General features: G+C 29.3%; 1 protein-coding gene and 2 non-coding genes across 3 annotated transcripts in view; all 3 read left to right on the forward strand.

Annotated features, from left to right (window-relative positions):
• Positions 1-14,550, forward strand: part of LOC100572104 — a 215,987-nt gene that overhangs the window by 73,036 nt on the left and 128,401 nt on the right. The window contains exon 2 of the mRNA XM_029488085.1: positions 5,909-6,238. Coding sequence (XP_029343945.1) covers positions 6,112-6,238 — 127 coding nt within the window. The 5' untranslated portion in view covers positions 5,909-6,111. The remainder of the gene's footprint in view (positions 1-5,908; positions 6,239-14,550) is intronic.
• On the forward strand, positions 1,859-1,950 carry TRNAI-UAU. Its single transcript is given in 2 exon segments — positions 1,859-1,896; positions 1,915-1,950. It is a non-coding gene; the product is annotated as a tRNA-Ile (tRNA).
• Positions 14,255-14,326, forward strand: TRNAE-CUC. The gene has a single exon. It is a non-coding gene; the product is annotated as a tRNA-Glu (tRNA).

A 14,550-nucleotide genomic window follows, 5' to 3' on the forward strand; every position in this document is an offset into this window, starting at 1 on the left:
ATAAGTAATCACATCCGGTTTAAAGTTTAATTGGCAATTAATATTATATACATAAATACATTTACAAAGTAATTTATAATTATCCCATGCCAATAATATTAGTGGTAGTTGCATTATTGTAAAACTATATAATATATAAACATCGTTTTGCGGGAGTTCACATCGGTCATCACCGAACAATAAAATATATACCATATTTTACGTTTTATACAGACTATAGTCAGTATCTGTATTTTTTTTCGAGTGGAGGATTATGTATTGTACAATTTTGGTCAATTCGACAATACTGAAATTAGTTTATAAAATTTGGTTAAAAATAAGACAAAGACATGATTTATTCTTTAAGCTACTTCGGGATTAACCGTTACATCTCTATGAACATTTAGTACTTTAGTAGAGCTAGGCCAGTTATATAGTAAATGAGTCTTTCTTGTCATGACGACTTGTAAATTTTCGTAAATGGCATGTTTTGCCAATATTTGAATGTCAAATAAGATGGTTCAGGGATTTCTGTAGAAACCTACAGTATTTCAGTACTTATTAATGCTATACAATTATTTAAAATTAGATGCATATTACATCATTCAAATTCAAAATTGTTCGATCGAATAAATCATATAAATAGTTTAAATTATTGTTCACGACAATATTTATTCGTTCGATTGTAATATTATCCATGTTCAATATATTGTTGTATACACCTATATACCTTATACGCTTATCAATTACCAAAATCACAATATCTACATAAATAATAAATAAATAAATAATTATAATATTAGTGTAAAAGGCGTGATCACCTTGGACAATGGACATCACTTATCACTAGTTATCATTAATCACAAGTGCGATAAGATACGTTTGAATCATCACGAATATAAAGAACGAGAGATAGAAGCAAGGTGGATTTAATTTTAATTCCACCTAGGTAACAACTAACTGAACTAAAAAGTTCTTTATATTCGTGATTCGAATGGATTGACAATTATGTCAAAGAAAATAGGATATGTACTAATTAAATGTGATATATATATATATATGTATATATTTACCATAGTACTAATAAATTATAAGTTCCTTTAAGTGTGATCATGCTTAATTCACTTTACTATTAAGATTAATATTGTAACAAAATTGGTAATTCTTAATGCAACATTAGATACATTTTAATCGTTTGCGTATATGCAAAAAATGCTGTTAATATTTCAAATACAACTATTAAATTTGAATTAAATATTAGGTAAAAACCCATTAAAAATTGTATACATAAAAAAGTGTCCATAAAAATAAAAATTACAATAAACATAAAAAGAAAGTAAAATTAAATTAGGTAGATAGGTATTCAACTTGACATAAAATATATTTGTAATTATCAAAATGAGCATAGTATGTACTATGTAGATGATTAAAAACATTTTTTGTAGGTTTCCCGATTTGTTGAATTATGGTTTGTTCTTTTTACGTTTTAACGTGTAGGTAACCTATACGTTAATTCATTGATATTATAATTTATAACAATATTATTGTTCAAGATCATTATTTTACGAAATTTCACCCAATGCCACACGTGTATGGATAATAAATATAATATTGTAATTGGAACGCAATTAGGGTGTCCATCGCCCAACACTGGATCCGAGGTACTCACTATAATACCAATATAATACCACTATAATACCACTATGTTGGTAATATTATTATCATGGCTGTCGTCACTCGTCATACGAAAACGTGCTCATCACTCAGTAATTCGTAGACCTAGAACTACGTTATTATTCTTATAAAATTGTTGTCGCTATGTGGTATCGGGAATATGATGCCAGTCAAAACACATTGTTTTGGGTCGGAACGCCGTGCGGGTCCAGTGGCGCAATCGGTTAGCGCACGGTACTTATAAGACAGTAGTCGTGAGCAATGCCGGGGTTGTGAGTTCGAGCCTCACCTGGACCATGAATTTTTGTTGAATTTTTCCGGCGGCGTACGAAACCGGTCGCCTTTGAATGGCGGCGCAGTAAAATATTATCTATAATATTTTGTTCGACTGCGTATTGACTGCGTATATTAGTTGTATACGTACAATTAAAACCATGCGGCACGGAAACGATAAGCGTCGATGATATTAATAACAATACAAATTCTCATTACAAATATTATTATTGAATCATTTTTTATTTTAATATTGATTTATGTTTGCTGGATTTTATAGAACTTGAAAAAACATAAATAATTTTTTAAATTGCACATATTATATAATTGTTATTACAATTTATATTTTTTTAATGGGTACCTAGACTAAAATTTCGAATAACTATATCATATTAATATTTCTATAATTATTTTGGAAATTAACCAGCACATATGTATAGTGTATTTTTTATGTTATTATTATCTTGTTCTACTTAATTATTTTGGATTGAATTATTTAGGAGGTATCCTAAAAATGGGCGCAACTTAAAATAAAAACAGCTTACAAGTAACAACTAATGTTTTGAAAATTAAATTAAATTTTAGGTTATAAATGATTCAATTATACACATAGGCACCTGCTTGGTGTTTCATTTACTTTGATGTCATTATTGGTTTTTTTTTGTCTATTTATGCTGAGATTTTATCATTGAAATTATTCAATACATTTGTGTGCTACAAACTATACAATAGAAGAAATATTTTAAAAACCTACAAAACCGACTTATTTTAAACTGGGATGTCAGAAAAGAGGACATGAAGTCATGAACCAAACCAATAATATTACTGTTCATAAAATAGGGGTTGACGAATTCTATAGCAACAGTACTGTTATAGAGGCTAGTTTACTCACAAGTCATTCCCCCCCCCCCTCATAATAAGTTATTTTTTATAATCAGAACACACCACATTAGTATATAATATAATATTAATATAGTATTAATAAAATGTTAAGAAAAAGCGTGTATTAACTTTTAACTCAACTTAGTTAACCTATAGTTGAATTAACTTTTAACTTTTAACTTTTAACTTTTTGTTATTGGTGCATATTAACTTAACTTAACTGAGTTAAAAAAAAATCATTAACTTGCCCAGCCTGGGTACCTATACCACGATTTAAGATAGTACTATCTTAAATCGTGGTACCTACCTATTATATTGCATTATAATTTATAGAAATAATAAAAAAATCCAAATTCTTGTACTTATAATATTATACAATATTTTTTAATATATTACTTCGTAATAATATAGAGTAATGAGTATCTAATGTATAAAAACGAATGTTTGTTTAGTGTTTGGTCGTTCTCTATATAGACTCAAAAACTACTAGATCGCTTTTTTTATCACCATAGAAACGAATAAAAAATAATAATATTTTAATATTAATTTAACTTACAGGTTATAACAAATAATAACAATATAAAAATATCCAGACTGACAAACCGCCTCCGCTCAGAATCGTTTTTCTTATATTATGATATTATATCATTGAATTCAATATAATAAATATAATCCATTATACATTGACCCACTTGTAAGCTACTGTATAGCAGAGCGACATCCACTTACCGACTTTGTTTTATATTGTATTATATTTTGTCAGCAAATATAGCTACCTATTCATATACAAATGTAAAATTATCATATATTAGAGGTTAAGTGTGTGGTTTAGGTTTATATATTAAAATAATACTCGACCGATTTTGACATAATACAATTGAGAATATATTTTTAACTGAAACAAAATGGAAATTATAGATAGATAGATTATAAAATAGATAGTCAGTTAATACAGATATTATTAATCGGGTTATATCTAAATTATGGTTGTGTAAATAATATTTACTAAATATCTACAGTTTTTGACCAACATTTTGTTAAGATATTATTTGGGATTCCAATCGGTTCGTAAGAATATTATAATAGACGAAACGGGTAACACTGTAACAGCTATTATTATTTATTATGTGCGTATATTATAAATATAAAATGTGTATATTGCTGGGGCTAATAGCTGATTCAAAAAATATTCTACCGTATTTGACAATTTGAAGAAGGTTTAGAATAACAATATATTGAACATGTTATTTTAGGGGACATATAGTGCATAGATATAGTATTTTAGTGTTGTAAATAATATTATATTACCTATACCATTTTAGAAACGGTGTGACTGAGAGAACTAAAATATTATATTTGTATTCCTTTCATGCTGTCACGATTTTTGGGTCATATTGTGTCATTGAAATATGTAATTTAACGTTTATATGCGTGCTTATAAAGTGTATTGTATACATCACACATTCGCGGAATAGTTGCGTTTAGACGTGCTTGTAAGTTGGAATATATTTATAATTTTTTTTTTAGTTACCAAACAAATCCAAATTACGCCACTGCACAGTGCACAGTAATAGCCAATAGGTAAGTATAGTACAACAAAAGTCGAATGATTATTGATTATGAACACGTCTGACAAGACAGCTAGGTGAGAGAAAAAAAACCGAGACCTCGATAGTGAGGAGAGATCGACGGTCGATGATGTTGATGTCGACACAAGATATCAATAACAATAACAATAATAACAGCAATAATAGCAATAATAATAATAGGCATATAGTATATTTTATATAGGTAATAACTAATAACAAATACCAAACGGTCATTAATCACATTGGACAGTTTTCCGACGATGAAACTTTAAACTGCCAATCCACACACACAGAAATGAGTATTTTATACCTATATAACGGCCAACGGGTAACGTTTCAACTGTCGTTAAATGGGTAGTTGAATTGTCTCTCCTTTTAAAATGCGCATCCGATCTATATGCGCGTGGTTCCTCGATCATCGGCAATTATTTTTACTATTGTTTTTCCGAAACCAATTTTCAAACGAAAAGCTATTTGTTTTGTTTTGTGCTCATTTCTGGACTGATTAATTCGTTTATTTTCAACACTAATCGTTTTCTTTTGTTTTTTAAAACTACCGTTCAGCCATATTGACAAAACAATTCGTCATCATTTTTTTTTTTACTGATAATCTTCTCTGAGACGTTATTATTTCTGTTTACTGATGATAAAAATATCCCATTATCGAGTGTACCTACAGATGAAGGACGTCTTTAAAATGTATATTATAATATCATATTATCGGATAATGTTTATCTTCCATGCATAAGTCATATTTATAGGTGTGTTATTAATATATATATATATATTATATACCTATTATATATATGTATTGACGTATTGTAGTTCATAAATTAAGTCGCACTAGTGATCTTGTGCCCATTGCCCATTAATAATTTACCATTATATTAAATCAGTATACATATATTTATATATATGATAATCATTTTTATTATACAGTATTTAAAATATTTGTACAGTTTAATATTATAGGCAAATCATTCGATACAAAAATTAAAAAAAAAAAAATAGAAACAAAGCCATTGTTGTAAATTCTTTCAAATACAAAAATTCCATAAAAATATATAAAATACTATTAAAGTACCATATAACAAGTATTACGCGACCGTTGGTGACAATAATAATAATGTGTCGACGTGTGCAATGAATTACGTTCCGCACTACAATATTAAATTTTTATGACGTCAGATTTAAGTTTTTCTTTATGGGTTCTTTATTGTCACTGGCTGTACTATGTATTTTTTTTTATATTTTGAACTACTTAGAAGTTAAGTCTGGCATAAAAGTTAATCGCAATAATATACTACATTGGGATTAATACGAAATCTATATTATTTAGTTTTATGAAATTTTCATCATGATATTGAATGTTTTCGTTGATATATTTTGAAGAACGTTGTGCGTTTTTTTAAGATTTATAGAATAATTTAGTATACATATTTAACCTATCTCATAATATTTGATACGGATAATAACATAAAGTAATAACATTTTTTAAATGGTTGTTTCAGGTTTTCCTTTTGATCGCATATTTTTTATTCACGGACGTCCGACGTACGTTAGGTCCGCTTACAGCGACAAAATGAACGTCGTAAATCGACCACCACTGCAAGTGCAATACCATTTTTAACAAAAATTATTGATCAACTGCAAAAACATAAGGTGACGTGTGCGTTTATAACGAAAACGAACCCTCCATCGCCGTGGTTCGACCATGCCGCCGTCGCCACTGCTGTTGATGGTACTGGCGATATTGCCGCCACTACTGGTGCTGTTGTTCTGCAACGCTGCCGCAGTAAGCTCTCAATTGGCATGGACACAAATCTACGTCGGTTCCAACAGTAAGACCGTTATAATAATATTTTCGTTCCGATAATACCGCAGAGTTGCACCTATATAGTATTATTATTCATATACCTATATACATTCGCTGGCCGATAAGACGTATAATGTACTCGTATTATGTCACTATTGTCACATATTATATAGCTTGGCACACATCTTACCTGTAATAATATTTTATTTTTATTTTTTATTTTTTTAGTATGATTAAAAGATTCATACAATTTTTGTATAATATGGGTTTAATAATGATAATATAATTATAGGTTTAACCTAAAAACTTGATCGGAGGGTCCGCCCATTAATGATATTCCTGGATTGTGGTTATAGGTCTATGTCAGAGAAGAAGGTCCCGACACCATTTTATGTTCAGTCTTTGAGTGCGGGTTACCGACCATTGGTTTGTAATTTGTACACATATTTTTGCTAGGAATTTTGGATGAGTGAGTTTTCGTAATGCGTGTATGATTTGATAGAGGTTTCTAATACTGTATTCATTCTTAGGTCAGAGTGATTTCTTTGATTATGTATATAAAAAGGAACTTTTGTTATTAAACGAACGATTTTGTTTTGGGTTATTTGTTGTATCGGTTTGTATTTGTTTAGGTTTGATTTTTTTGAGAAGCCCCAAATTGGTTTTAGAAAAGTTTTGTCAAGTTTTAGTCTAATGTGGAGTGGAAGTTTTGATTTTGTGTTAAGAAAATATTTAAGGATATGAAGACGAGAATTTAGTTTGAGTTTGGTGTCGTGGGTATGTGAGGGGAGGGATAAATTTTTGTCGAAATGTATTCCGAGATATTTCGTGTCAGTGAGGTTTGGTATCTATATTGTTATAATTTGAAGGAAAAATCCGTGTTGGAGAGTAAAAGTGATGTGGCTAGATTTACTTTCGTTAATTTAAATTTCCAGTTTTGACACGAGGTTTCAATACGAGAAAGATGAGATGATTGGATTTTTGTGAACTGAGAGATATGATTGATCGTCGGAGTATTCAGCGACAAAAGTATTTGGAGATGTGAGTTGATGTGCTATGTAGATGTTGAATAGGATAGGAGCTGTTATGGCGCCTTAAGGATCTCATGTAATAACATTTAAATTAATAAACATAAGCAAATAAAATATGGAAACATTAAAGAATACGGAAATGTCATTCTGACTAGGCTGAAAAACTAAAATTATTAAGATTTTGTAATTCGTTTTGTCTTTGTGTTTTATGTACGTTATATATTTATATATTATGTGTCAATAATACAGTTTACGCATTCTATGTAATGGCGATGGTATCTGTTAGTATTATTTTGGTTTTTTATAATAACTCGGTCTCGTACATAGCTAGTACGATAGCCTATAGGTATACTTATCCAACTAAAAAGATAATTATATTGTAATAAATTGATTTACAATTGAAATAGTTATATTAAACAAATCATGTAGGTAAACAAATATAATGGTTTTATTTTGTTTTATATTTGTTCTAATGAGTAATGATTTTATTCTTGAAATATATTTATAATAGGTAATAGTTATATATTCTATAATAAATAATATATCAGGCATCATCTTTATTAATTATTATTATAAATATTTTAAGGGGCCTTGCCATTGCATTGATTTAAGAAGAATCATTTAGGCAATTTCTAATCTCTTTGTCGCCACCCGAGATCTATGTGTTAGTCGTAAATGATTATTAGTGTGTGTGGTGTCCACGCGGGTCAATTGTAGCGGTACAGAGGGCTCTCATACGCACTCGCACGCACATGTCAGTATGTAATATTATGATCATGAAAAAATGTTTATTTTTCACTCAAACACACGATCCTAATTCCAACAATACGTCGCAACGATGAACTCGATTTACATTCTGACAAAATATTCTTTTTTTCCACAACATCTATGGGGCATCGGTCGAGGTACATTTTTAAAATTGTATTTAGTTAATTAAATATTTAAGCTTGAAATTCTGAATTTTTTTGAATTTTTTACAATTTTTATTGCATTTTAAATTACAAAAATTAAAAATGTGGTTCGACCGTTTCCTTGTATATATTACGGACAATCCGAATATTTTTCAGAATAAAAATCCTGATAATTGTCGGCACGTACCGTTGGAATTAGAGACAGTAGTTTTTAACAAAAAAGACATGGTGGCGAGGCCCCTTAATATTATTGTATAATTTAATACAAGTTTTACAATGAAATTTTTTTTATTATTCTTTGGTAATAATATTACATTTAGAAGTTAGATATAAGAGACATGGAACTAATTGAAAGCGCTTATTATATATTACTGTGTAACAAAGATCAACATTTACCATCCACCCACCAACCACCCTATAACCAGTTACCACTATCATATTTTATACTACTTCATCAAATATTATGCTAACTATAGGTAATCATAAAACTACCTAATGATACGTGTCATGCACCCATCCATAAAATCAACTTCTAACGTACAAACCTATCCTCAAGCACCGTAAAAGTTAACAGTCAAATCACCACTTAATAAAAAAACACACACACAACTCTTCGTCTCTCCCCATGGACAAACCAATGCATCTTATGCGCTTTCGTTATTTTTGACTCCAATAATATCATAATACCTAATAATACTTAATAGTATGTACCTATATCGTTATTTGAATTTATTACTGCGTTAATCACCTCATTTCCTCTCTTTACTGCTGTACTACACAAGCAATATTTATTTATTGATTGTATTTAAATAGTCGAACTCCTATTATAATTTATAAGTTTAAAATAACATGTGTCTTATATGTTACATATGTTATACCTAGCTTATGATTATATCTTCTTCATCCCTTTTAATAATTATTATGATAACGTCATTACTCATTAGTCATTAGAAATAATAGAATACCTACCAACGTTATTTCCACTTTATAGTTGTCCACTTGTATCTACACTTTTAATTGGTCTCTGATTTTATATTTTAACTAACATCGCTCAATTTAATACTATCTGATTATTATAATTATTTACTATTATTATATATTGTTTTCATATCCATAGGCGTAGAATGAGGTGGTGTAAGGGAGGTATAGCCCACCCTGGAATTTTATAATTTTAATAAACTTCAACGCAATTTAACTGAATTCAAAGTATTATATTTGGTTATTTGACTGTTGCATTTAAATTTGATTTTTGTTTGTCCCCTTTTATCTGTACACAAGGTATGCTAAGCTTAGTGATAGAGATAGGTTTTTTCAACCACTGCTCTGTCGTCGATTAAATTAAAAACAAAAAAGGAAACATTACGCGGTAGTGGTTACAAGTTAATGCACTCAACCTGTCACCCTCAATGTCGAGTTTTCATTCCGGTCGTCACGTACGTCAAGTCGGCACCACCCTTATTCCGGATATCATCGTAAATTATTAACCTACACCGGCCGGATACGGGTTTTCATTATTATTTAAATACATTACAATCTCTGGTTTATGATGATACCATTGGAAATCATTATCGTTATTTTATTATTCAATAGAAATTATAATAGAATAATACAGTTAACTCTTAGTAACTTTATAGGAACCTTTGTAATTTGGTACCTACCTATTTACATTATATACACTTTAATTTTTTCACTATTTAAAGATTATGTAATTGGGATAATGCAATTTTAATGTTGTGAATACCTACGTTAGAATTGAAGATTAACTTTTGCTATGTAAATTTATACATGTTTTACAGGTTTGTACTTATGTTGACGATACGTCGGTAACTATTAATATTTTTATGGGTTAAAAAAAATTATCTTATATAATATATGCATACCTACTTATACAGAGTGAGTCATTAAGAGTCACAAAGCATGGTCATTCCCATTTTCCTTTAGTAAATTAATTTAAATTTTGCTTTTTGGAACTTATAAATAGCCATACTTAGGGGCTATATTTTCAAATACTTTATACTTTATACCATTTTATGAGTGTTCTGTGGCGATACCAACTCATTTTTTTTAAATGAGAACCACCCTTTTTTTTCTATAGATTGTTAATCAAATGACCTTTTTGAAAATGTTGATGCATCTTAATCAATATTCCAACGAGTATAACGAATGCCAAAAAAAAAGTTAAAAAACGAATAGCATAACAATAATATATATATAAATATATATTATTAATTATTATAATTACTATACATTATAAAATTCATATTTTTGAACCTCCTATTTATAATTGCATAATGCATTAGAATACCATAAATATGAACCGTAAATATGTATGTACTATGTATAATATATGTGTAATGTAGGTATTAATGTATTATACTGGCGTTATTTATGACAGTGTACCGCCTACACCCTACCTTTTAAGAATCTTGAAAAATGTTTAGATACAATTATAAAATTAAAATGTCTGTGAAATATATTGTGGCATAACACATTTAGTTGATAACGTCAAAAATAATTTGTAGAAAAGAATTAATATAATATTATTATTATTATGAAAGTCTATGAACAAAAATAAAAATAAATTTTAAATATTTTGAGTGATCTGCAGTATTATCTAAATGACAGCATAAAACCACCCACGGAATACAGGAAGTGAAATGATAAATAGGAGGAAAGGAATGTTAATAACCTCTGGACTCAGAAAGGACGTGACACAAGTTAAAAATAAATATTTTTTATATTTTTTCCCCTTCGGGTTGACCGTAAAAAGGTAAACACATTATCGAATGTGGAATCTGAAGTAAACAGTGAGCTGGAGGAGAGGTAAAGTTAACCATGTGCATCTGTCACTTTCAGGAAACTTTTCGATTGTATTTATTTTTGAAAAAGGAGAGATTTAGTTTCCTATTTTAAATGATTATAATATAGATAAGTTGAGCAATGGAGCAATATAAGGGTTTTTAGTATAGTTTAAACGTTTGTTTATTTTTTTTTTACGACTTTACCTGTTTCTGTTAATGGGTCGTCTAAGTCACGAATCCGTAAACGCTGCGTATAGTTAAAAACTATCCGTACTTAATCATATGCATGGATTAGAGATGGCTGAGAACCCTAAAGCCTCCCCAGAATTGACTTAAGCCCTTTCAAAAAATCTAAATTCTGTTCCATCTATTGTGTAAAACAGTTTTTAGATTCAGATTGCTATAGGCAATAGGGATTTATCAGTTTTACAATTGTTTTTATTTTACACTTTTTTCATTGATAAAAGGAGTGTTCAAAACCTTCTAATAATCCCATTATCTATCGATCGGAAATTGATTCTTGTTTGTAAGTAACTCAGTTAATTTTTAGATTTCATCAGTAGTTTCTCCAAGTACAAGAAAAAAACTACCGTCAACTTGTAAAAAATAGGTATAAAAGAAATCTCAACAATCATTAATTTAATCTGGCTTCGCTGTAAAATATGTACAGGTACTAATGTATCACTATTTTGTGCTAAGGTGGGTGTCTGCATGTGATTTGGCTCTTTAAAATTATTGTTACTTAGGTTTTGCTATTTTACATTTCATTTTTGTTCATATAACAGCTTGCGTATAGTGTGTTAGAAACTAACAATTATTTAGCACATTTTAAATCTAGAATATTTCATGGTAAATGTGTATTAATATACAGTATAGTTAATATACAATAAACAGAAAATGTATAATTTTTAATTTGAGATTTTGAGATTAAATAGGTGGATGGACGTGCGTGTTTTTTGTAGGTGGGGGGAGGGGATTGCCTGCAAAAGCTTGCATACATTCAATTCCTTCACAAGAATCTAATCAATTGGGTACTATATATGTTATTTTTACCAATTAAGTGGACGTATTAATCTTTATAGTAATTAGTAGGTATTTGAGTGACTATTGAGTATTGGTATAATACCTTTAATGCAATTGCTTTGCGAATCGTATATTGTTATAAACAGTGTTTTGTGTTTAATAATCTACGATTTAGTATTGTCAACGTGGGATCTTAAGTTTGTTACGTATGAAATGTGTATTAAATTATCATCAATATAGGAGTACAGCCATACATGCAATCAAAATAAACGTCGGAAAATAATCTTGAATATTACCTTTTTAATTAAACATAACCAGGGAAGTCGCTCTGCTGAATAGTATAGGTTTAGAGAGCACCTTGTCATTGAGTAGATCACTGCAGTGGATATATAATATTATATTTAAATACAATGATACATTTATAATTGTATACGAAAAATGATTTTGACCGAAGACGGTGTGTCACCCTCCCTCATTGTCTTTTCCCTTCTAACATAGGTAGTGCAAAATAAATCCAATTTTTCTACCAGTACTGAAAATTACATTTTTTTCTGTTATAACTTATAGTGTCTTTGGACGCAAAAAAGTAAAAACATACATTATTCATTATTCTAAAATCAATACACCATCACTTATATTAACTCAGAATCTAAAAACATAATATTATATTAATATATTATGCAACATTTAACATAATGTTTTTGTCGCATACTACCTAGGTATATGTTACAAGTTTATGAACTATTCTTTTTATTGCACAATCTTTTAAAATAAATGTAGAAAAATAATCAAATGTATTGTTTGGAGAGAGAAAGAGAAAAAAATACATGATTCAGTAAATTGAGAAACCTCCCATGCAGTGGAGGAATTTGGGTTGAGTTGTAACATTTGTAAGTTGTAAGGTACAATTATTGTATTAGGTGTAAACTAGAATGGTTTTATTATTTAATATTTAGTTTAAATAAACTCTTTTCTAACGCAAATAATAACGTTTTCATAGTTTTAGACATTTTTAACGATATAAAGTGATACATTTTTAAGTTAAAAATGTTTTATTAGCTATAAATATAATATTATTACTGAACAGTTTGATTGGGTACCTATTTATTTAAATATTAACCATATTAAATTATCGTCTGCAGAATTTCCATTTGCTTAATTAAGTACCTATTAATAATATTTTTGAATTATATATTATGTACTTAATCGCTTTTATTTGTATATAAATCCTTTGAAAACCCAATCATTTAACAAATGGTGTAATGTTTAATAATTGTTTTTCAAATCTTAGAGTAAAGATGCTGTCCTAGAAACTTGCTCAGGCTTGCCTTATTATTCCCATCTTTCATATTATTTGTCCAAATGTATCCCATTCTTACTATAATTATATAAAAAATCCACGCCACTCTGGCTTTCGGGTCTCGGTCCGTGGACCGATGTATAGCGATCGTGATACATGTTCGCGGCTACATGACTCTCGATACACGAGAAATATGTTTCGAGCAGTCACAACGTTTTTCTCTCTTTTCTCTTTTCGTTCTTTCTCCTTTCTTTCTCTTATATGATTCCCGTGCTTTGGTGGCAAGGTGGAGTGGAATGCGCTGTCCATTAGTTTATACTTTATAGGTCTATGAATTATGATGCCTACGCCCTACATACAAATAAAGGAATGCGCGTAAAGCTTAATGGGTAGTATAGGTTACCTACGTACTAGCTACTAGCATAATATAAGTAAAACTAATTTAACAACATTGTATTTCTATAATTTGTCATGACAAAGATCTTTAACAATTCGAAAAACTTTGAATAGGTACAATTTTTTTTTAATTTTGACAACTATTCATATTAAAGCTGATCGCGGTGGTTATTGCCTAAAATTAAACAAATATGTTACTATGGATAATGCTCTACATATAATGGGTATGCTATACCACCATTTTGCGACTCATTTATCAATGATAAAATGATAAAATAAAGGGGGAGAAATTCATATTCACATAACATTATTAGTCGCAAAATGTCGGCGTAGCATACCTGTATCTATAGACTATAGTGCCCTACTATAGATGGTTTACACGGGAAAAACCACGCGGCCAAAAATCGCGTTCGCCTTCGATTGCTGCTGTTCAATTTTACAGAGGTCAGAAGCGGTTGATCGCTAAAATTAGACTGCCTATTTCTAATGGTTCTATCCATGATATTATCATAGTTCTGTCAGCATATAACTTTATAATATTATTCTTAAGTAACAACATTTTTGTTTCCAATTTCGTGATCCGGTATGGTCTAGTGGCTAGGATACCTGGCTCTCACCCAGGAGGCTCGGGTTCGATTCCCGGTACCGGAAAAAACTTTTTTTAGGTTATTTATGTAACAATCATTTTGACATTTGTTTAAAATTGATTCTCATATCATAAGTTATAACTAACTTATTCCAGTTCGATCAAAGCAAACATTTTAAACATTGATTAAATAATGATTTTGAAAATTGTTTAATGTTCAAAATTTTAGATACCTAAGATATATTAAAATATATATTATATTCATTACATGAATCATAATTCATAATTT

The sequence above is a fragment of the Acyrthosiphon pisum genome, chromosome A1, assembly GCF_005508785.2.
Source record: "Acyrthosiphon pisum isolate AL4f chromosome A1, pea_aphid_22Mar2018_4r6ur, whole genome shotgun sequence".
NCBI lineage: Eukaryota > Metazoa > Arthropoda > Insecta > Hemiptera > Aphididae > Acyrthosiphon > Acyrthosiphon pisum.